Source organism: Microtus ochrogaster, chromosome 2 (genome assembly GCF_000317375.1).
Source record: "Microtus ochrogaster isolate Prairie Vole_2 chromosome 2, MicOch1.0, whole genome shotgun sequence".
NCBI lineage: Eukaryota > Metazoa > Chordata > Mammalia > Rodentia > Cricetidae > Microtus > Microtus ochrogaster.
The window spans coordinates 40,443,792-40,468,529 of record NC_022010.1 but is presented as its reverse complement, the minus strand read 5'-3'; the positions used below and the strand labels follow the sequence as shown (position 1 = coordinate 40,468,529).

At 45.9% G+C, this 24,738-nt stretch overlaps 1 protein-coding gene across 8 annotated transcripts in view; it reads left to right on the top strand.

The window, feature by feature from the left end:
- Positions 1-6,756: 6,756 nt before the first annotated feature.
- Acap2 (ArfGAP with coiled-coil, ankyrin repeat and PH domains 2) overlaps positions 6,757-24,738 on the top strand; it is a 115,805-nt gene continuing 97,823 nt past the window's right edge. For all 8 annotated transcript variants that reach the window (XM_005344812.3, XM_013351432.2, XM_005344811.3 and 5 more), the window contains exon 1: positions 6,757-7,067. In XM_005344812.3, coding sequence (XP_005344869.1) covers positions 7,015-7,067 — 53 coding nt within the window. In that variant the 5' untranslated portion in view covers positions 6,757-7,014. The remainder of the gene's footprint in view (positions 7,068-24,738) is intronic.

The window sequence follows — 24,738 nt, the reverse complement described above, 5'->3', positions numbered from 1 at the left end:
AAAAAAAAAGAAAGAAAAGAAGCCTGAGTTATTGGTTGAGCATTTATAATTCTTATTCAACCTATGAGTCCATTTTTTGGCAACAAGCAGTTGGGACTAGAAATATCCATTTACATATCTATATGTATTCAACACACAAAAGTAATGAGTTTCATTGTGATATTTTCATACATATATCATTTGTTCTTATTCACCTATACACCACACCTATTGCCATCCTTCATCTCCCCTCCTTCTTGATGCCCTCTGCCCCAGTTCCTCCTGCTTTTGTACTACATATCCTCCTTGTTTGAATCTCTGTGATAAACACTATGACCAAAAAGCAACTTAGAGAGAAAAGCGTTTATTTGGCTTACAGGTACAGGACCACCTGCCTAAGGGTGGCATTGCCCACAGTGGGCTGGGCCCTACCACTTCAGTAATTAATCAGGAATATTTCCCACAGATTTGCCTACAGTCCAGTCTGATGTAGGTGATTTTTCAATTCACATTCCATCTTTCCAGATGACTCTAGTTTGTGTTAACCATCACAATTGGTCTCTTGCAAACACATCAGTGTTAAACTGTAACATTTTCTTTCTTCTTTATTCCCAAGCTCCCATATTAATATATATATATTTGGTTTTTCGAGACAGGGTTTCTCTGTGGTTTTGGAGCCTGTCCTGGAACTAGCTCTTGTAGACCAGGCTGGTCTTGAACTCACAGAGATTCGCCTGCCTCTGCCTCCCAAGTGCTGGGATTAAAGGCATGCGCCACCACTGCCCTGCTCCATATTAATATTGATCTCATATTAATACAATATAAGTATACAATATTATTTTCAAAGCCCTACCATCTTTAAAAAAATTAAAACACTACAAAAATTTAAAGTCTCTTAACTTTGGTCTTCTGCAAAATAAAAAAAAAAACTTACTTTCTTAGTCCAAGTGGGAAGAACCAAGACACAATTACAATTAGATACAAACAAAACCCAAATCCAAAAGTGTAAACAGCTCCGTATCTGATGACTGGAACTCATCCAAGATCCTCTGGGCTTTAATGGACTTGAGCAGCTCTACTTCTCTACCCTGGCACCAACAGCACATGCATGCAGTTTATCTCGTGTGTGCACTCCACACTTGTGGACGTCCTTGGTGGTCATCCCACCGTCCTGACATCTCCAAAATGCTTTGAGCATCTACATTGCAACTGAGGTTGCACCTCAACTCATGGCCTCCTGTCCTCAGGGCCAAGCTTCAACTGCTCTCCATGATCCCTTCAATACGGGCAGCTCTCATGTTGCCAAACTCAGTACCACAGAAGAGAGACCCTTACATATCATTAAGTTCGGCTGCCAGCTGGTGACACTACCTTGCTTCGGCCTTGCCACCTCTGGACCACAGCTGTATGCTGACCCCAAGAAAATACTTCCCAGAAGATTTTTGCCTCAGAATGTTGGTTCCTTATTAATCCTAGCTGACTTTTCAGCCCTACCTAAGCAGCACCAATTGTCCCAATAAAACAAAGTTTTACTTCAGCCGTGCTGGTCTATTGTTAATCACAACTGATTCTTCCGGCTCAGCTGACCAGAAATCAGAGCTTCTTTACTTCAATATATCATCTAAACCATTCTACTGGAGTCTTTGTTTCCCTCTGAAGCTCACAAGCCAAGCATTTCTCTCACCTGCACCTCTCTCAACACTATTTATCTTTCAAGGTCCCTCAAATGGCTCAGTAAGCTTTGAACACGAATGACTTTCCCAGTCCCAAGTTCCAAAGCTTCCACAGTCCTCAGCAAAACAATCTGGCCATGGCTGTCGCATTGAGAGCCCACTGTCTGGAACCAACTTCTGTCTAGTTTGCATTCTGTGGCTGTGATAAAACACGATCAGGATCATCTTAGGGAGGAAAGGATTTATATGGATTACAGGTTACAGCCACCATTACTTGATGCCAAGGCAAGACTCTGGAAGCAGGAACTGAAGCAGACAGAACAGAGAAACTTGGCTTACCAGCTTGCTTTCCATGGCTTGCTCAGCTGGCTTCCTTAGACAACCCAGGACCACCCGCCTAGGGGGACACCACCCACAGTGGGCTTGGTCAGTACCACAGTGGGCTGGGCCCTCCCACATCGATCACTAGTCAAGAAAGTGCCCCACAGACTCACCCACAGGACTGTCTGAAGGAGACAGCTCCTCCATTGACAGTCCCTCTTCCCAGATGACTTTAGCTTGGGTCAAGTTGACAAAAACAATCAAAAGTAACCAGCACACACATATTCCATTACCTTCTCATTTCCTCTGCTCCTCTCTGTACCTGTCGTCCTCACCATTTCTACTTGCTACTTATGTCGGGTAGGTTTCAGGAAGCACACGCATCCAGAAATGACAGTCTTGACTCTCCCACCAGGCTGGACAGCAGAAGGATTTCAGGTGCTTAGATCAGGAACTTGTAAAACAGGTTCCCAATTTGTCCACCAAAAGCAGTCATTTCCCTTGCCTCTGGCAGAAAAGGGACACTTAGTTCCCCATTGATATACCTGTGGGGGCTATCAGCATATCTCAAAGTTTGCTAGCCTCCAGGCTCCTAGGCTCCCATTCACAAGTACCCCTTAGGCATTTCACATCACATCCAGGTCCCTCTCAACTCTGCCTCTACCCTGAACTCCCAGGCCTGCTTCTGTTCACAGGCTTCTCCCCTCCTAGATACCTTTGAGGTCCCCCCTTCCTCTGCCGCCCCTCTCTGCTATTCTCCCCTCTCTGGCAGATAGCCTTGGCCACGTCTAGTCTGTTGCTTTCTCTCTGCTCTGGACTCTTCCAGATGCCTCTGGATATTTTTCCTCTCTTATCCACAATAAATACATTTTCTCCTAATAATGGACTGAAGATTTTGATGGTTTCTTTACTGTGCCCTCTTATATAGATATCTAGGAACAACTACATGAACATATAAATTCAAATGTAGATTCTGCCTATGAGCAAAAATACTGGGTTTGTCTTTATGAATCTGGATTACTTCTCTTCTATAGCCCAGAGTATCTGGGGAGCAGGATGTCGACCTTTGGCCAGAAGCCAAGGATGCTACAGCTGGGCATATGGTAGATTATTTTTAGCTTTTTGAGAATTCTCCACACTGATTTCCAGAGTGGCTTGCGGAGGTTTGCAGTCTCACCAGCAGTGGGTCAGGGTCCTTCCTTCTCCATAGTCTTCCCTTCGCTTGATGTTTTCTTGATCTTAGCCACTCTGACTGCGGTAAGATCGAATCTCAAAGTTATCTTGATTTGCATTTCTCTGATTGCTAAGGATGCTGAACATCTTTTGAGCTATTTCATAGCCATTTTTATTTCTTCCTTTGAAAACTCTCTGTTCAGAGCCCTGTCTATTTTTTTTAATTGGGTTGTCTGTTTTCTTAATTCTTTGTTTTCTGAGTCCTTCATCTATTCTGGACATTAATCCTCTTTCATATGCATAGCTGACAGATGGAAAAGATTTGCTCCTATTCTGTGGGTTTCCTCCCTACTTGATTATTTCCTTAGCTGTGCAATTTTTTTTTAAAGTTTTGCTAAGTAACACATAGGGTACTGGTACTGTCTATGTTTCCTTTAATGGCTTCAGGTTTCACATTGAGGTCTTTGATTCATTTAGAGTTAGTTATTGTATAAGGCGGTAGATACCATCTAACTTCATTTTTAATATAATTATCTCAAGCTCCATCCATTTATAGGCAAATACCATAATTTCTTCCATGTCCTCTCTTCATCTGTTGATAGACCTTGAGGCTAGTTCCATTGTCTTGGCTATGCTAAGGAGTATCTCAATAAGCGTGGGTGTGCAGGTACCTCCGTGGGATGCTGACTGAGACTCCTTCATGTGTATATCTAGGAATGGTGTAGGTGTATCATATCATATCATCTCATGATCATGATAATCCTAGCTTAGTCTATGCGGTGCCTCCATCCTGATTTCTATGGTGACTGCGTTAGTTTACATTTCCACTAGTGCTGCAGAAGGGCTCCTCTCTTTCTGTACATTCCTAGCATTTATTGTGATTGCTTTTTTTTTTTTTTACTTTTGGTTTTTTTTTTGACAGGGTTTCTCTGTGTAACTGTCCTAGCTGTCCTGGAACTCTCTCTGTAGACCAGACTGGCCTCTAACTCACGAGATCCACCGGCTGAGTTCTGTGATTAAAGGTGTGTGCCACCGCACCCAGCGTGGTTGGTTTTCTTGATCAGCATTCTGACTCTGGTGAAAAGTAATCTCCATGCAGTTTTAATTTGCATTTCCTTGATGACTAAGGATACTGAGTACTTTTTTCTTTTTCTTTCTTCCTCTGAGAAATGTCTATCAACCTATTTACTAAAAGAATATTTTTTTTTCTTTTTGTGTTTAACTTTTGGAGTTTTCCCCCTTTAATTAAAATTTGTATTTTTCTTTTTAAAAGCGCGCGCGCGCGCGTGTGTGTGTGTGTGTGTGTTGGGACTGGAGAGATGGCTCAATGCTTAAAAGAGCACTTGTTCTTTCAGAGGACCCGAGTTCAGTTCACTTCCCACTACTCACATCAAGTAGTCCACAGCTACCTGTAACTCCAGTTTCAGCGGCTTTGACACTCTTACCTGGCCATTGCAGATACCAGAACACAGGCGGTATATATTTCCAGGGACAAACACACATACTTTAAAAAGTAAATAAAAATTATTGTGTGTGTAAAGCACATAAGTGTGTGAGTATGGACACTAACTTTTGACAGCCTGTATGCAGGTCAAGCATACACAGACTTGGTAGCTTGTACTTTCTTTCCAGTGTGGGATCCAGGATTGAGCTCAGGTGTAGTGGCAAGAGTCTTTCCTGCTGAGTCATTATGCTGACCCTGGAGGGTTATTCATTCTTGTTATAGATTCTAGATTTTAATGCCTGTCATATGTGTAACTGACAAAAACATTTACCATTCTATGGGCTGTCTCTTTACTTTGCTGTTTTTATTTTTATTTTTTTTTAATACCATGTGGAAGTTTTTTTGGGATATGTGCGTGGCACATGCATGTGCTCATGTGTGTGCACATGCCTGTGTGTTAAGGTAGATATTGGATGTCTTCCCAGCCGCTCTTGACCTTATATTTGGAGATAAATTCTCACTGAGCCCAAAGCTCCTCAGCTCAGCCTCTCTCCATCTCCCAGCCCTGGGACCACAGCACATGCCACCATATTTAGCTTTTTACATGGGTGCCGAGGATCCAAATACAGGTCTTGTAATTGTGTGATAAGCCAGTTATGGACATTGCTCCAGACCCTACTGTCATTATCTTATATGCAGATGTCCAGGTTCTTCAGCACCATTTGTGATGGATATGAGTGAGCACCAGCACCATATCCCAGCTATGTTTTGTCATCCCTGTTTAAAGATTTGGTAGTGTAGGTGTATGGTTTTCATTCTGGGTTCTCAGTGCTATCCCACTGCTCTGCCTCTCTGGGTTTGTGCCAGTACCACAGGGTTTTGGTTACCTGTGGTACTGTCTGTGTTTTTGAGACAGGGTGTTACTGTATAGCCCAGGCTGGCCTCATATTAAGATCTTGTGCAGCTGAATTTTAACTTGCCACCTCCCATGCCACTTTTAAGGGTCTTGCAACAGAATGATGAAACCTTGGCACGCTAACTGACTGCATATGCTGTCACAAATCAAAGCAATTAAACGCAGTGTACATGGCTAATTCTCTTGGTAGAGTTACATTCCTCTAAAGGATTAGCCTGACCAGTTGATATACTTGAGGATACTGAGTATTTAACAATTGATAGCTTGTAGCTATCAAGAGAACCTATGTAGATCATAGATATATAGAATTCAATTAAAAAAAAGCGAAAGTTTCTAACAAAAAAAGAAACATATACAATGTGTGTTCTTTCAAAAGTTTCAGATTATGCTGGAACGTTCTAAATGTGCAGAAGAGATCAAGGTTTAACTGGAGGTCACGAAAACTCCCTAGCGTGCAACCACTCTCTAACATATGCAAATGGCCAAAGGTTACAGACTTTAGATAGTAAAAGTGAGCCGGCTGAGGCTTGACCTTTGACTAACCTGCAAAAAAGACAGTAGTGCAATTGCAACCAATGCTTATTGGATGTGTGATGCCGTGTCAACTGGACAGTTCTATCAGATGAGCGCCCTGTCAAGTGGGAAAGCTAGGAGAGAACTCTAGAAGTTGCCTCCAGGTTTTCACAACCCCTGGGTTCAAACATCCTACCTATGCATTTTTACAGGTACACTCATACTTTTGTGGGTGCTTTTAATATCGTTTAGCTATTACTTTCTTTCAGGGAACGGTCCCTGATTGTATGAAAAGATGTATGTAGAAGCAATTTCCAAATCATTAAGCGGTGGAACCAATACGCGAAAGGTTATCAAAGGTGCCCTCACACCTCTCCTGGCCTCAGTTTCTTTAAACTGAAAGGCTTAGTCTAATCCTTTCCTTGTCATAATTTCTGCTCTTAGATCTCTACAGATTGCTGCCAAAGCTGCTTTAAAGAGCACATCTTCCTTTCAGACCCGAGGGAGGGGTGAGGGATGGAGTGGGGGGTGGAGGGGGGGGGCTGAGCGACACAGGCCACGTGACTTCCTTCCTTTTCAGGGCGCCTGCGTGGTCAGCCTCCTAGCAACCCGCGCATCCCGCCTAACGACACCAGCGCACCTCGGTTGGCTGGCGCAGTGGCCGTGCACCTCCCGAGGGCGGTGCTGCCGGAAGCCCCTCCCATGGCCGCGGCTTGGTGGCTGGCTGGCCGCGGCTGTCACTCCGGAGCGTTTTCCCCCGGCCGGCGCTCAGCTGGGGCGGAGGGAGAGGCGGCCTGGGCCTGCCGAGCTGTTGCAGTCTTCGTGGCTGCTATGTCCAGGGTGCACGGTGCCCTCCGCAGCTCCGTGCAGCGCTAGAGGCGGCCGAGCGCCCGCCGACGCCGCCCAGATCCCCGGTGCCACCGCTCCTCCGCTCCTCCACTCCCGCAGCTCCCGCTGCTCCTCCGGCGTCGCCTGCGAGGCCAGGCGGAGGAAAGATGAAGATGACGGTGGATTTCGAGGAGTGCCTGAAGGACTCGCCTCGCTTCAGGTAACCCTGCCCTGTTGCCCGGTGCCTCCCGGAGCCGCCTCTCCCGGCGGCGGGGCGAGAGAGCCGGTCTTGGGGAGCGGCCACTGAACCCCGGATCACTCGTCAACCCGGGGAGCATTCGCTGGCCCCGGTAGTGCCCGCCGGCTGCGGGAGCATAGACTGACCCGGGAACACCCGCCAGCCCCCGGCAGCACCCACCGACCCTGGGTGCATCGTTGGCTCTCGGGTACACCCGCAGATCCTGGGTACACCGCCGATCCCGGGCACTCCAGCCAGCTTCGGAAGCACCGCGGGCCCTCAGTCCGCGCTTTCCGACGGGGCGGGCCGCAGCCTTTCGCCCGCAGTCCGAGGCGTGGCCGAGAGGGGACGTCGCCTCTTCTGCCCTGGCTCACCGCCGCCTCTCCCGGAGCCCGGGCACCGCCGCATCGCTAAAGTCGCGTCCCTCTCTGGCGCTCTTCCTCTCCCTTTCCTTCCGCTGCGCGTCGGCGCCCACCTCCCCACCCCCCTGCACGCCAGCTTTCTGGGCATCCTTGCGGGTCACTTAGTTCCTCTTCCCGCTTCTCAGCGGCCCTCGGCCGGGGAGGAGGGGGCAGGGGCCTCAGGGAAGCGTCGGCGGCGGATTCGACAGAGTCGGGGCTGGAGGGGCTGTTGAACCACCTATTCTAGCCACTCTTGACCGCCACGATCTGCTCTGCTTTCGGTCGAAGCTTTTGGAAGAGGTGGAGGGTTGAGGCTAGACAAGACAGCGTTTCTGCTTTGAGAACGGAAGTAGGAGGGCTCCGAAGATTGCATTTGTGTTCCTCTTCCCGCGGCCCGGAGGGCCCTGGATCACAGTCGGATGCTCCCAGTGGATCTGCCACAAAACTGATGTGGTGGCATTTGGATTCACATGGGCTGGCCTGCCTTCCACGTGAGAGGCGGCAGTACTGAAGGGGTCCAGAATCCGTGCTCTTTGGAGCATTATCAGAAACTCTGGGTTTGGAGAATGGAGCTTTTCTAGGCTGTGGTTTACAGTGTACTGGATAGGACTGGCCTTAGGCCTAAATAAGACCTTAAAACTTCTGTTACATAGTGACATTTTATGAAAGCTTCCTCTGAGCATTGGTGTGTGTGTGTGTGTGTGTGTGTGTGTGTGTGTGTGTGCGCGCGCGCGCGCGCCCACCGAGCTCCCTGCCAAGTGTGTATTGTAAATTCTTGCACCCTCCGGGAACTAGCTGTTCTCAGCCTTCTGACTGTTAATTTGGCATCCCATTCTCCTCTCCAAGAAGAGGAAGGGGACCTGTAGAATGAGGGAAGTTGGAGGAAACTTGAGGACACGTTGTCTTTGCTCTTTTCTAGACCTAAGTTTTATTTGACTTTAGTGGTTGCGAGCAAACACAGCTCTGCACTTGGTTTCGTTACTGTTGTTGCCATTAGATTTTGACAGTTTTATGTTCTGGGCGAATTGAAGGACCCTGGAGACCCAAACAAATTGTTTAGGGCAGCCTTGGAGGTTAGCTTTCCTGACTGGGCAGCAAATGAAGTAATTTTAAAATAATACCTTGGGAAGTTTTGCTTATTTTGAAAGTTTTGCTTGGATGATTCAGCTGTTTGTGTTTGTGTGTGTTTTATGTTCATGTGTGTGTGAAGGCCAGAGCTAGTCACTGGCTGTCTGCCTCAGTTACTTCCCACCTCGTCTTTTGAGACGGCTCTCACTGAACCCCAGGCTTGCTGATTTGGCTAGACTGGCTGGCCAGCAGTACCTAGGGATCCTCCCATCTCTGTCTCCCTAGCTCTGGGATTATAGGTATAGTGAGGTACCTTTTTTTTAAACATATGTTTTGGGGAATCAAACTCAGTTCCTTTGGCTTGTGTGGCAAGCCCACTGAGCAGTCTCCCCAACCATCAGCTCTTTATCTTCACAGGAAGTAACGACAGTTTTTTTTTTGTTTGTTTGTTTTCTTTTTAGAGACTGTAAGCTTTGTGCTTCCCGAGTTTCAGATAAATTTGATTTGGAAAAAAAAAAGGCAAGTTAAGGGAAGTGCTTTGGGTAGGCGTCTGGCCTTTGATGTTGGTTACATGTCGCGTGACACTTTCTTTTTAAAGTAACCATTGAATATAAAGGAAGAATTCGAGATGCCAGGTTGTTATGGCGTGACGTGGTGAACTTTTTTGTTCAACTTGATTGTAATATTTTGCCCTATTTTATGTAGATAGAGACTTCTAGCATATCTAGCTTCTGGCATTCCAGTTATTGTCAGCTGCAAACTGGGAACAGAGACCAACGTTCCAAGAGCTCCAGTGTCTTGTATTCATTTTGGGGCTTCGTTTAGATTTACAGTGGAGAACAGTACCAAGAAGTCGACAGCCCCTTGTTCACATAATAATTGTAGTTTACTGGGTTTCTACTATTATGTAGATTTGTGTTGTATCTGAATAGGATATTTCATTAATATTAGTTCACATCACATGTATACTGGATAAAATTGACGTAAGAGTGTATGTGAATTTATTGGAACTCATATCAAAATAGAGAATCTGCGAGCTGTGGGGATGGGTGACTGATGCCTATATGCCCATCAGACGGTGAGGCAGGAGGATTGTGAATTGGTGGCTAGTCTAGACATCTTAGCAAAAGCCCTGTCACTTGGACCGAGGGGACAGCTCAGTGGGTAGAGCACTGACGGTGTGATCCTGGGCCGAGGGGACAGCTCAGTGGGTAGAGCACTGACGGTGTGATCCTGGGCCTAGGGGACAGCTCAGTGGGTAGAGCACTGACGGTGTGATCCTGGCCCGAGGGGACGGCTCAGTGGGTAGAGCACTGACTTGATCCTGGGCTGAGGGAATGCCTTGGTCATCGAGGACCATCGTTTGGATCCGCAGCACACTTGTAAATGCTGGGCTGGCAATCTCAGCGCTTTGGAGGCAGAGATGGAGGCTCTGGAACACGTTGGCCAGCTAGACTAACAAGCTGACTAGCTAGAGAAGCTGAATCAGAGCTCTGGGATCAAGTGACCCTACCCAAATATATAAGGTGGAGAATGATGGAGGAACACCCACAGCTGGCCTTTATGTGTGTGGGTGCTTAGACATATATACACCAACCTACATAAATATTCAAACACACATGCGCACCACTCACATATACACATGCTCTGCTATTTGCTACTACCAAGGAAAGCAAGAGACATCGTGAGGGCTGGTCTCTTACTTTAATCCCTTAAAACCATTTCCCCTTTACTCACACTGGGGCTGGAGAGACAGCTCTGCTGTTAAGAGCACCGACTGCTCTCCAGTGAACCTGGGCTCGATTCCTGGCTCCTACCTGTCAGCTCAGAGCTGTCTGTAACTACAGTTCCAGGAATCAGTGCCCTATTTTGGGCATGAGACATACATGTGGTGCACAGACATACATGCAGGTCAAACATCTACACACAGAAAATAATAAGGAAACAAATTAAGGCCCGGTGGTAGTGGCACACTCCTTTATTCCCAGCACTTGGGGGGCAGGGGCAGGGGCAGGGCCAGGGCCAGGGCCAGGGCCAGGGCCAGGGCCAGGGCCAGGGCCAGGGGCAGGGCCAGGGGCAGGGGCAGGGGCCTGATTTTGAGACCAGCCTGGTCTACAAAGCCAGTTCTAGGACAGGACAGCCAGGGCTACATACACAGAGGAGTCCTCTCTCGAAAAACCAAGCGGGGGTGGGGGGATCAGAACAGAAACAGTGGAGCCTCACATTAAATTTTATACTTTCAGTATTGAAGATATTTTATGTACTTATCTACCACCAAAACCAAAAGCTTATGTTCCAAAATGTAAATTTTAACTGTATAAAAGTTCATTGAGTTTTGTAGACTTTGGGTCCTGTTAATTTTGGGTCCTTTTGTTTATTTGCAAGTTTTTAAATAATAAAGTTTATAAAATAAAAATTCTTTCACAAAATTAATCTTTTTTTTTGGTGGGGGGGTTGTTTTTGAGACAGGGTTTCTCTGTGTAGCCCTGGCTGTCCTGAAACTCACTCTGTAGACCTGGCTGGCCTCGAACTCACAGAGATCCACTTCTCTCTGCCTTCCAAGTACTGGGATCAGAGGCGTGCGCCACCATGCATGGCTCACAAAATGTATCTTATGGCATTTAAGTATGGCATTTGCGTGTAACTGATTTGGATGCTATAGACTTAGTGCAAAAGTCAGATCTTGTTGAGGAAAAGATTCACCACTACTCAAACCTTCATTTCCCTGCTAAACTGCTGGGAAAACATGAGGGGATGTGGCTGAAGTAGGGGAAAAAGGATGCTGTTGCTGTGATTTGAATAATTTGAATAAACTCGGTGCTTTCTCTTTCATTCCAGTGCTGGGTATTTTGATTTTTGCTGAATAGATTGGAGGGCACATTTCATTGTATAATTTTGGGTTCTATTTTTAGCTTTTAAAATACCAGTCTAAACGCTTAAAGGTCAAAATCTTGTTATAAAATTCTGCAAGAATGTAAATGTATCCAAATGTACCTTTTTTTAAAAGAGGGAATATTTGGGAGGCAGACATTTTAATTAATATTTACTGAAGTTTGAATTTGTGCCTGAGATTGTGAGTAATTTCTTGTTTGAATTTTCAGAACTAGTAATCCAAATTGTTTCTAGGCTTGGCATGTTGATGGCACCACTACAATTCCCAGTACTCAGGCTGCCAGAGGCAGAAGGATTGTGAGTTTGAGGCCAGCTAGGGCTATGCAGTGAGACTTTGAAAAAAGAAAAGATTTTTATTTTATGCGTGTGTGTGTGTGTTTTGCCTAAATGTATGTTTGTGCATAAGTACAGCCAGTGCCCATGGCAGTCAGAAGAGGGTATCAGATCCCCAAGAACTGAGTTACAGACAGTTGTGAGCTGTCGTGTGGGTGTTGGGAATTGAACCCAGTTCTCTGGAAGAGCAGCCAGAGCTGAGCCATTTAAGTTCTTGTGCAGTATGTTTTCACACCGAGTAGTGTTCTTATACAAACACAATTACTGAGCTTTTAGACATTTTTATTTATTTATTTATTTTGAGACAGGGTTTCTCTATGTATCTGTGGCTGTCCTGGATCAGACGGTAGAGCAGGTGACAGAGATCCACCTGCCTCTGTCTCCCAAGTGCTGGGGTTAAAGGTGTGCACCACTACCTGGCATAGAACAAAACATTAGACATTAATGTTAAAATGTATTAAATATTAAAAGCTAGCTGCATATTTTGACTTTGTTAATGATGTAGAATTTAAAATGATGACTTTGGAATAAAAATAATGAAAAAAAAATTGATCCAAGGGTTGTTATCTGGATGAATCTTGGTCTAGAAAATACTAAATGGGCCATGTTGATAGCCTGGCAGTAAAGTGCGCACGTCTGATGACCTGAGTTGGCTCCTTGGAGCCCGTGTAAAGGTGGGAGGAGAGAAGGGACTGGCTCAGAGTCGTCTTCTGACCTCCACGTGTGTGCCACGGCATGCAACCCCCATTGTGTAAAGACAGCAATCAGTAGAAAATACTACATGGAAATTCTAGAAAATATGGACTAGAACATTTATGCTGTATTTTGATTATTTTTTTGTGTGTTTGTGTGTTGTCTATGTGCTCGCAGACGTATGGGTATATGTTTATGCATTCAAGGCCATGGGGTTGGAATCTTCCTGTATTGCTCTCTACCTTATAGGTTTTATTAGTATATATTAATTATATCTAACTACGCGTTAATGGTTTCATTACTGTCTTACATGTACATAGTTGTCTTGGCCCTTCACCCATTGCTACCTTCCGTATCCCTCTTCCACTCCCTTCCTTTTCACAGCTGGCTCCTCTCTACCTTTGTGTCTTCCTTCGGCGACCCGTAGGGCTGCCCACAGGTGCACAGGCACCTTACCCTAGGCTCCACGGCTGAAGAGAATGTCTCTCCTCCCCCAGCAACCACTGTGTAAGTCCTCAGCGAGTGGTGGGATCTTGTGAGCCCCTCTGTTCTCTGTGACAGTCCCTCGCTTGTGCAGGTAATTCCAGCTGCTCTGTACTGAAGAGTGTAACAGCCATACCATGCCCTAAGTCAGCGATCCATATTGCTCACTCCTTCCTCTGGCTCTTAACAATCTTTCTGTTTCTTCCTTGAGCCTTACTGGGGATGATACAGAAGGCCTCATTTCCGCAATGGTTACTTGAATTTTCAGCACTGTGACCAATTAGAAATCTCGACAGTTACCACTGACTGCTGCAAAGCAAGTCGCAGCACTCGGTAGCCATCAACATAGTTATTTTGATTGACACTTTGATGGCCACATTGTGCCCATTTAGCAGACAACAGTAGCAGTGGCCCCCCTCTTCGCTCCCAGCCTTAGGCTTTCCACAGTTCCAGATGTGAATTCCCTCCTGTTTCCTGGGCTTCAAGTCCAACCAGTAGCTGGTTGGTTGCTCCATGACAGTGCACTGTGGGCACAGATTGCACGGCTGGCTCGTAGGTTTGGAGGCTGGTTTACGGCTGAGCAGGATCAAGGATGGAATTCCTCCTCAGCGTTCTTCTTGTGGGCCAGCATTCTCTGGTCTCCTTAGAGCTTGATTTCTGTTCTGTGACGGGGTGTGTTCCACCTTATTTTTTTGAGGCGACTTTCTCACTGAACCTGGAGCTCATGGAGTTGGTTAAACTGGCCGACTGGCTAATGAATCCCAGGCATTCGCCCGTCTCTGTACCCCAGCACTGGCTGTGGATGCTTGTTGGCACACCCGCCTTTGCTTTAGTGTTTGAGACCTGAATTCAGGCTTATGCAGCAGGTAGTTAACCAACTGAGTCATGTCCCCAGGCCTGAAAAGGCATGTTTTAAAATTCGCCCTTCCAAGTAGTGTGGTGAATAGTCACTCATTGTCCCGCTCCATCCAGCTGGGATGCGCTGCTTCCTTTCCCAGTGCCTTCACCTTATATGCTGCCTGCCCATCAAGCCACGCAGTGTTCTTGGTTATCATAGGGACTGGGTGGGATTGTAGTGTTGTGTTCAAGCAGTCTTTGTCTTATTTAATAGTGGGCTGGAAGCGTGAGAGCCGTGGTGCTGGCAGATCTAGACAAAGGAAACTGTAAAGTGCTTCATTTATGGGAAAAGGCAAAATTCTCCATGAGAAAAGGAAAAACTGGCCTTACGCTGAGATTGCTAAGGCCTGCAATATTACTGCATGGCTGTGAACCATCCTCCTGAAGCTCATTTGTGTGTGGAATGTTCGGTCCCTGTCCAGCAGGGCTGTTTTGGAGGTCATGAAACATTAGGAATTGGGACTGGATGGAAGTAGGTTCCTCAGGTTGTCCTTACGGAAGACCTGGTTCCCCCTTCCGGCTTTGCTTCGCATCTACCTGTCACAAGGTGAATAGCTTCCACTGTGTCTTCTGTCACTCTGATGTTCTGCTCATGGACACGGGGGCTGAGCAGCCATGGATGGCCCCTTGGGAATCACGAGCAAAAACAAACCCCTCCTCTCTTCTGGTGTTTATATCAGCGATTTTAGACACCACGACCTGAAACTGACTGATGCCAAATGTTGGTACCAGAGAAAGAGGGCTATTTCCACGACTACCTCCTGCTAGGTGCAGAAACCTTTGGGAGCTGGACTGAGGGAGCAATGTGGAAGAGTTTGGTGAAGTGGGCTAGCAGAACTCTCGCGTGCTATGAACAGGTTAGTGGACGTTGAGCTGGGAGCTCAGAGGACCAGGCGGCTGAGAAGAATGTAGGCTCCGGGCCGAAGGGAGGCTTCTTTGGGGAACTGGAGTAAAGGCCATTGAGAATCCATCCCTTCTGCATTTTTTCATGGCTGGAGACTGGGAGACTGAATTAAAAGTGATGGACTAGTTAGGCGAGGGGATTGTTAGGGCAGTTTAGCATTCAGCAGTGGCCTAGCATTGCTGGCTGCCTTTAGCCAGGCTAAGCTGACTTCACTCACGGCAAAGTGCTTCATTTAAGTGAAAAGGCAGCGAGGGTTGAGAATGAAGGGAACAGAATGACTTAAGAAACATGCCTTGTGGTCGGAAGGCTGCTGTGACGATGGTGCTGAAGAAGGATTGTTCCCGAGGAGGTTAGGACAACTGAGAAGCCACCAACTACAGTTAGCTCTAAGGGCTTCCTGGGAATTGGCCAGGACTCCAACCATAGCAGGCTCAAGGGCATAAACACATAAACTCATTACGAAACTTTCACTTGGGATGAGAACTTCACCCAGACACAGGACTTGCAACGTGCAGCCTAGGAAAAAAAGTGTTTTCCCATGATTCATTTCACTGTACTCTGCTGCTCAGGAACTCAGAGGCCAGTGCAGCCATGGTCCAAGATGGCACCACTCCAGCTGGTACAGAACTGGTCATTATCCATGTGACCCTGGTTGTAGGGTCATGGAGACTTCTAACCAGATCTCATAGAGAAGGCTGGGAGGCTGGGTAGACAACACAGGGCAGGGTGGGAGTCCACGCAGGCTGATTGTGTGAAGTTCTGAGGGTAAACACGGAGCTGCAGTGTAGACTCCAGGATGCTGGAGATAATAGCATTTTGCAATTGTTCTTTTGAGCAGGGTTGGAACTGTGACTCTCGGAGCTAACTGAGTTCATTTGGCACCATAAGATTGGCATGAACTCTTGGAAGCCAGGGGCAAGATGAAATGCCCTCCAGAAGCTTAAGTTACATGATTGATCCCTAAGTGGTGGCAATATTTTGGGAGATTGTAGCACCTTTTGTGAACCTAGGTAGAGGAAGTAGGTACGAGGGTATAACTTGGAAGGTCATACCTAGCCCCGGTTGTAGGTACGAGGGTATAACTTGGAAGGTCATACCTAGTTTCCTCTCTGCTTTGCTTCCTGCCACGTCACGTGATGAGCTGCTTTGGTGTACTCTTCCTGCTGTGGTGGGTGGATCTTGGATCTTAAATAAATCCATCCTCCTTTAAGTGGTTTCACTTCGCTCTTTGGTTACCGCAACAAGAACCATATGAATGAGTCTTCCTGCCCTAACTTTACTCACTATAGAGCGATTCATTTAAGTGACAAAGCAGTGAGAACTGCTTGAAACTGCCTGACTATAGCCACAGAACTGTGCTCTTCTTTCAGAGTGCTTTTTAAAACATTTAAACAACCTTTACTTTGAAATGGTATGTGAGTGTGTGTGTGTGTGTGTGTGTGTGTGCGTGCGCGCGTGTGTGTGCGCGTACACATATGTATGTGAATGTGAGTGTGTGTGTGCATGTGTGTAGGGTCACACATTTGGTGCATGTGTGACGGTCAGAACACAGCTTGTGGGAGTCAGTTCTCGCCCATCCTGTGGGTTCCAGGCATTGCACGCAGGTTTTTGGTTTACTGTCAAGCTGCTAATTTACCCGATGAGAAATCCTGCTGGCACTTCATTTCTTTCTTGTTAGAGTCTCACTCTGTAGTTTATGCTGGCCTCGGACCAGAGTAATCCTCCTGCCTCAGCTTTCATGCTGGGATTCCAGGTGTGAGCTCCTACACCTGGTTTGTGTGAGTTTTGCTTTCGCCTCTCAACCGGCAGAAGTTGCAGACATTGGGCCAGCGAGATGGCTCATCAGGTAAAGGCCCTTGCCACCAAGGCTGACACCCCGAGTTTGATTCCCGAGAACTGGCTCTCCTGAGTTGGCCTTTGCCCTCCATATGAGTACGTACACATAAATAAATGTAATAAAATTAAAGTCACAGATAATAACATGTAATAAGCCCCTGCTACAATGGGAGAAGGCTTGTGGGTGGAACTTGACCTGGGCGCAAAGTGCCAGGGCAGACGGTGTTTAACATATACGAAGACGTCGGTGGTAATGCCCTGAAACGAATCACTCCAAGCCATGTGACGGCAGATAAGAGACAGGCACACAGATTCAGGTTTGTGTTGGGGCTGAGAACTGTAAACATCATCAGAGAGGGTGCATCTGTTGACGAAGAGACTGGACACATTTTCAGTCGTGTTGAAGAAATTGGATTAAGGTCCCATCCAAAGCAAGTCCTCAGTGGCAAAACTAGGCTGTTCTGGAAGAAACCCAATAGAAGCGAGTGTTGAGGACCCTAAATTCTGGACGTTTGTTCCCCGTAGTCACTACCAGCACCGCTGTGGCATCCATCTTTTCTGCCTTGGCATGCGGACATTGAACTCTCTGACACATCCCAGGAAGCAGCATGACTCCAGGAGGGTGCTCCGAGAGCGCGTTCATGTTAACTTTGTTCAAATATTTGTTTTTATGTGTGTGAGCATTTGCCTGCATGTATGTGTGTGTACCCTGTGCTTGCCTGGTGCCTGAGGAGAGCGGGGAGGACACCGGATCATCTGGAGCTGGAGTTACAGGTGGTTGTGAGCTGCCAAGTGGGCCCTCTGCAAGCTCAGCAAGTGCTTTTAACTGCCTAGCCGCCACGTGACTTTTATTATAGTGTATTCTATTTTTATTCTCTTTTAAAAATGATTATTTATTATGTATAGTTTTCTCTCTGCATGTATGCCTGCCTGCCTGCCTGAAGAGAGCATCAGATCTCATGGCTGTAAACTGCCATGTGGTTGCTGGGAACTGAACTCACGACCTCTGGAAGAGCAGCTAGTGCTCTTAACCTCTGAGCCATCTCATCTCTCTAGCCCTAATACTACTTTATTATGGTTACGCTTCTCTGCCTAATTTGTAAATTAAACATGCAAGTAGGCATGCATCATAGGAAGAGATATTTATAGGATTTGGTACTAGCTGCAGTTTTAGAACTCTGCTGGCGATTTTGTTTTTCTCTTTCTTTCAGTGTTAGAGGTTGGATTTAGGACCTCACTCAAGCTGGCAAGTGCTCTGCCATTGAGCCATACCTCAGCTCTAGCACCCAGCTGCAATATCTCTTCGGATAACAGAACAAAATTACCCTTTAAGTTGCAGGAGAGCAGTAAAGGGCTTTAAAAAAAAAAAGGATTATATAAACTGGGCACATTCCCTGTGCCTATAGGTCCAGCTACCAGGAGGGCCAGGCAGGAGGAGCTGTCTGAAATGACATCACAGGGAAGGGGGAGTAACTGACAGGCATACATGTTTGACTGAATGCGGGCCATGGTGAGAACACTAGGAGGAATATTAACAATTTAATTGTGCGTCTTACAAATTATGACCAGAGTATGCACTGGTTTGTTTACTCTTAGCAAACTGAATCTTACAGGACTAACCATTTTGGTTTTTGTGGCATTAGCCAGAAATTCGTGTAAGTAAACGAAACGTTTCCTGTGGACATTTCTTTTTAAAACGGTTTTTAGCTTACAAGTGTTTTGGGTTTAGTTTGTTTCAGCGTTCTGTTCCATGAGAAGCTTTAATAGTGAACTGAAAGTTTGTCCCTTTGAGTTTTTCTTTAAAGTGTTGAAAATGCAAGAAGACGGCACTTTGGAGGTTGTTTGTGTAGGTGTTGTGTGTGTGTGTGCGTGCGTGTGAGTGTGTGAGTGCGTGTCTGTGTGCATGTGTGTGTATGTGAGAGAGAGGTGTGTGTGTGCGCATGTGCAAATGTGTTTGTGTGTGTGTGTGTGAGAGAGAGAGAGAGAGAAGAGAGAGGGAGAGAAAACACCGTACCTTCTTGCACTACTCTTTTAGAGAGAGAAAGAGAAGAGAGACAGAGAGACAGAGAGAGAGAGACAGAGAGAGAGAGAGACAGAGAGAGAGAGAGAGAGAGAGAGAGAGAGAGAGCGCGCGAGCGCACCGTACCTTCTTGCACTACTCTTTTGCTTTTGCGTCAGGGTTTTGTCATGGCTGTGATGAGGTCATGTACCACCATGCCTGGAAAGTAAAAGAACTTTCTTCTGGCAGCACTCTGTAAATGCAACGCATCTTTAGCTCTTCTCCCTCCTTTTTTGGAGCCAGGGTCTCACCATGGGGCTCAGGAAAACCTTGAGCTTAAGATCTTCCTGCCTTTCCCAGCCCCTAACACCGGGATTCTAGGCATGTGCCACCGTTCTTGGTGCCTTTTTCTTTTAAAAGAAAAATTCAAATAGTCTAGGCATGATGATTGACACCTTAAATCTCAGGACTCAGGAGGCAGAGGCAGGGGGTTGTCTGTGAGTTTGAGGCCAGTCGGGTTTACATAGGGAGTTCCAGGCCAGCCAGGGCTACCTGGTGAGACCCTGTCTCAAACAAGAAACAAAATAAAACTACAACAACAAAAGGGAAGAAATAGTAGAAAGAGATATTAAATATCGCTTAGCCCTCTCTGCCCCATCCCTACTTATGTCTACCGATATTTCTAGATTGTAGCTGTGTTCACAGTGTCTAAGCTTAGGTAATATGGTGGTTATCACTGTTATTCTATTTTTCAATGTTAAAATGTTTATTTGGATAATTAATAAAATTTCCCTTTATTATATATAGTATTATCTAAAAATTGACAAATCATTGTTTGTGTTTTTTTAAAATATTTATTTATTTATTATGTATACAATATTCTGTCTGTGTGTATGCCTGCTGGCCAGAAGAGGGCACCAGACCCCATTACAGATGGTTGTGAGCCACCATGTGGTTGCTGGGAATTGAACTCAGGACCTTTGGTAGAGCAGGCAATGCTCTTAACCTCTGAGCCATCTCTCCAGCCCCCATTGTTTGTGTTTTGAGGTGCAGTGTACACACACTTGTACAGACACACTAAAATTTGATCAGATCAGAGTAATTGGCATACACAGTACCTCAGGTATTTATCACTTCTTTGGTTGGGGACAGTTAAAGTCTTCCCTGGTAGCTGTTTGACATCGTTTGATATTGCTAACTATAGTTATCTGGTTATCCTAAAGTGCTGTAGGACATCCCGTTACTCTGCCAACTCAACTGCGCTTGTGCGGGTTAACCGTCCTTCCTTCATTCTGATACAGTCTTGTGTTTTTCTTAACTGTTTAGGAAATCAGGCAGCTTTTCCGCTGTTGTCCCTGAGGCACCTGAACCAGAATGAGATATCTGGAGGAAAAAAAAATCCATGGACTCATGCTTGTAATCTCTGACCTTGAGAGGCTGAGACAGGGGCATTCTCTTAAGTTTAAGGTCAGCTTTGGTTATATAGTGAGTTTGGGGTCAAGCTGGACTGCAGAGTGAGTTCCAAGCCAGCCTGGGCTATCTATCTAGCAGGACCACGTCTCAAAAAGAAGTAACTCACCCCTCCTCCAAACATCCCCAACAACCTCACAAACAAACAGCTAATGAAATGTAGGCTTGTAAGTAGTTTTTAAAGACTGGCTGGTCTCATAATCACTTTGTAATCATAAATTATAGCACTGGAGAGGTGGAGGCAGGATCAGGATTAAAGTCTATCCTGAGCTACATAGTAAGTGCCTGGCTAGCCTCGTGCTCTAGTTTTTCTGTTCCCGAGGTGCCGCTCTGTGCCGTCCCAAGGCAGCGTGGCAGTGCTGTTACAAGGTCCTCTTGTGAGGCACAGTGTTGATTAGGAGAGACATTTTAAATCACATCTGAGTATCTGATGCTGTGTGTGACAGATCAACTGAAAGTGAGTCAAACCAACCCTTTTATTTTGCTTATGATTCAGGAGTCAGAGGTTTGGAAAAGAGCCTGGCTGGCTGGTTCAGCTCTGACTCATCTTCCCTAGAATCTCCTGAGGTGGCCCAGGCTGGAAGACCCACTTCAGCCTGGCTCTCGCAGTCCATGTGTCTGATGTCCTGGCCTCCTTGGATCCCTCTGTCCTTCCCACCCGGCATCTCATTTGTCTCTCTCCGTGTCACCTGGACCTCTTATTGCATGTTATTGCTAGTGTAGTTGTATGTTCAAAGTAGTTTGCTTCTAAGGAATGAGAAAATTAAAGGGTTGAGAGTTGTGCCTGGACTAGCAATGTTAATGTTATCATATTCTTTTAAGGTGCCACCCAGCTCAAGGGGGCAGAGAAATACAGTCGCTCTGTATGTGCGTGTGTATGTGTGACGCTGGAAATGGAGCCTCTTGTCTCGTGCACGCCAGGCAAGTGCTTCGCCAGCGACTCCTGTCTCCAGGCTTTTGTTTTGACTTTTTATCTTGAAATAGGGCCTCATTTGCACAGACTGGTCTTGAGTTTATTCTTTAGCTCAACGGCCTTGAACTGTCTTCTGAATAGCTGCGATTACAGACCTATGCTCCTGCCATATTCTTCATCTTAACTGGGGGTGGCAAAGTCATGTTGGGAGCAATTGATACTGTTTTCTTGTTGCCACAGCAGGATACCTTAAAAGACAACTTGAGGAAAGAAAGAGGGGTTTCTTTTGACTCCGGTTTGAGAGGACACAGTCCATCACGTGGGGAAGGCTTCGCAGGGGTATTATGCGGCTAGTCAGGAGGAGGCAGAGACCAATGCTGGACCGTCACTTGCTGCCTTCCACTGCTAAGCCATGGAAAGGAACGTTAAAGTGCAGTGAGGTTGGGTGAATCCTGGGCAGTGGGTTTGCCACTTGATATCTCCCTCTCTAGAAGGGGTTACCATGCCTTTGGAGTCGTGAGCCGAACAACTAAAAAACTAAAAATCAAAACCTACCCACACTAAAGGAAGGGATTTTTGCCTATTAAATTGATGACTTCAAGAGTTCCCATACTGCCAGGCATGGTGGCACACACCTTTTATCCCAGTACTTAGGAGCAGAGGCAAGACCAGCCTGGTCTACATAGTGTGTTCCAGGACAGCAGGAGCTGTGTAGAGAGATCCCCTCCCCCCAACTAAACAAAACCAGTAGGCAAAAGGTACTGGGAAACAATTCTCACACAGTAGGGGAGAGCATAGTCGGTGCATTCATGTGTGTGGGGCCGTGTGCCAGGGTGCACATGAGGAGTCAGAGGAGGGTGCACATGAGGAGTGGCCTCTGGAGGTTGAAATCTGAACTCTGGTTGCCAGGCTTGCATGGTGAAGCACCTTTACCTGCTGAGCCACTTGCTGTCTCACACATCACAATTTAAAATGCATATATTTTGGGGCCTGGAAAAATGGCTCCGTGGGTAAAGGTGCTTGCCACCAAGACTGACAAACTTGAGTCTGATCCCTGGGATCCACATGGCGGAATGAGATAGCTACCTCCTGTGCAGGTTGACCTCTGAACACACACAAAAACTACAAATCAATAAAAAATGCATATTTTGATTGGCATTTTTTATATCTGGGACTACCTTCTGAGAAATAATAGGGTGAGTGTGGTATGCACAGTCAGTGCAAACAAGGTTATTTATTTATCAAAATTATTATTTATCAAAAATAATGCAAAATAATACAGAACATTGGCAAAGTAGAATTTCTCTAGTTATTAAGGTAAAATTATAGGGGCTAGAGATGTGTTTGCCTGGCATGTGCAAGGACCCCATGTGATGATCCCAGTCCTGCAGCGAGGAGAAGCGAAAGGAGGAGGAGAAAGAAGAAGAGAAGAAAACATGGCTGATGTCCATGAAAGATTTTGCATATACTAGACTTCTCCTGAATCCACTGTTTATTCCTCCCAGGCTAGCAAGGTGTCTGTCAGCCCAGTTTACAGACGTGAGACACAAGACAGATACGACACAGTTTACAGACGTGAGACACAGGACAGATACACACAGTTTACAGACATGAGACACAGGGCAGATACGACACACAGTTTACAGACGTGAGACACAGGGCAGATACGACACACAGTTTACAGACGTGACACACAGGACAGACACGACACACAGTTTACAAACGTGAGACACAGGACAGATACACACAGTTTACAGACGTGAAACACAGGGCAGATACACACAGTTTACAGACATGAGACACAGGGCAGATACGACACACAGCTTAGAGACGTGAGACACGGGACAGATACGACACACAGCTTACATTAAGTGGTAGAGAACAATTTGGATTTCAGTTTGGCCCTGATTCTGCGTAGAGTCTTTTTTTTTTTTTTTTTTTGGTTTTTCGAGACAGGGTTTCTCTGTGGCTTTGGAGCCTGTCTTGGAACTAGCTCTGTAGACCAGGCTGGTCTCGAACTCACAGATATCCACCTGCCTCTGCCTCCCAAGTGCTGGGATTAAAGGCGTACGCCACCATCGCCCGGCTTCTGTGTAGAGTCTTAAGTCAAGACTTGGTCATCTGTGGCTCCTCTGCCTGATGGACATGCAGAAGTCACGCGGGACTCCTCGTGGAATAACCTGTGCTCAGCGTAATGCCTTTCTGTCCCTATCTTGAAATTTTGAATAATTTTTAAATTAGAGGTCATACCTGTTTCTGTTTTCGTTTTGTATTATATCTCAAAAATTATGTCACCCTTAATTTCTACCTGTGAGCTCAGCTTTTACATCTTAAAAAGTTATAATCTGTAAACACTATATAGAATTTCAGTGTTCATAAAACTAGCTAGTTTCTATATCTGCCTCCCACCCCGCCTTCCCTGTAACAGAGTACAACTAGCTCTCTGTAACTGTGGGTTCTATATCTATAGGTATGTGTAGATACATATCTAGATCTGTTAGCACAGAGGGAAGATAATTTAGAAGAGAGAAAATTGTGTCTGAAATAAATATTAATGAGCATTTTTCTTGTCATTGTTTCCAAATAGTATGGAAACTATTTACATGTGAAGTATTGTAAAATATATGTGTGTGTGTAAGTGTTATATACAAATATGACATCATTTTATATCAGGGCCTTGAGCATCTGCAGAGTTTGGAACTCTGCAGTAGCCAGGAGGACCTCACTTGCCCTTTGGTGCTTTGCGTTAACCTTACTAGCCCCTGCTCTCAGCCATGCATTGTTACAGCCCATTCACGAAAACGTGAGACTGGACCTCACTTTACATGAATGATACACACTGGTGTGCATGAAAAAAGTAGATCAAGTAGTAGTATACATGATATAACACTCATAGGTTCAAACATACATGTAACAAAAGTCTGAGGTGGGGAGGAGAAAGGTTGACCAGGGGCTATGGTGTCATGATGAGGGGTGACATCACTGTACTGTTGCACAGTGGAGTGACTGTGGACAGTCATGTACTTATTTATGGACTTTGTTTTGAATGTTTTCAATATGGAGAAATAGCAAAAGTTTGAGTGGATTTGTTTACTCTGATTTAAACACTAAACTGTATCCATATATTAAAAGAGAACTCTCTTTTGTTCAGTGGTGGTCACAGTTTTTATAGTTTATTAGCCTTTGCTTTTGAAACTTGCTCCATCATGTCAGATCAAGTCGGAGCAGAACTGTCCTTCTTGTGGCTTTGCCAGCTCGAGCACTGGCCTTTGCACTCTACCCCCCCACCCCATTCCGTCCTCTCCTGTTCCTTGAGGTCTCTTTCTCTCTCCTTCAGACCTGTCTTGCGGGTGTGATTGGGCTCCCTTTTCTATGTATGATCCTAGGAATCATAAGTATTGCAGATTGTCTTGCTACCACCAAATAGTTTTGAATCCCAATCCACAGATGAAACCTGGTGTGAAACCTCAGTTTGGCTAACAGTCTTAGTACTGTTGCCAGCGGAGGACACCAGTGACGTCTCTGGTTGGTCACAGACTTCCTGGTCTGGTGATCACTGTGTTGTTGGAGATGGCTGTGATCCTTCAGTGGCCAAGAGACAGCAATACTGGTTTCTATGTGTTGATCAAAACAGCGCTGGAAGGCTGTGTAGCTTTGTGGGTGACTCCTGCCAGCACGCAGGAGCCTCTGGTACTCTAGGTTTGATCCCAGAACACCCCATCCCTCAAAGGAGAAACTGTTTTGTGTGCACACTGAGACAATGG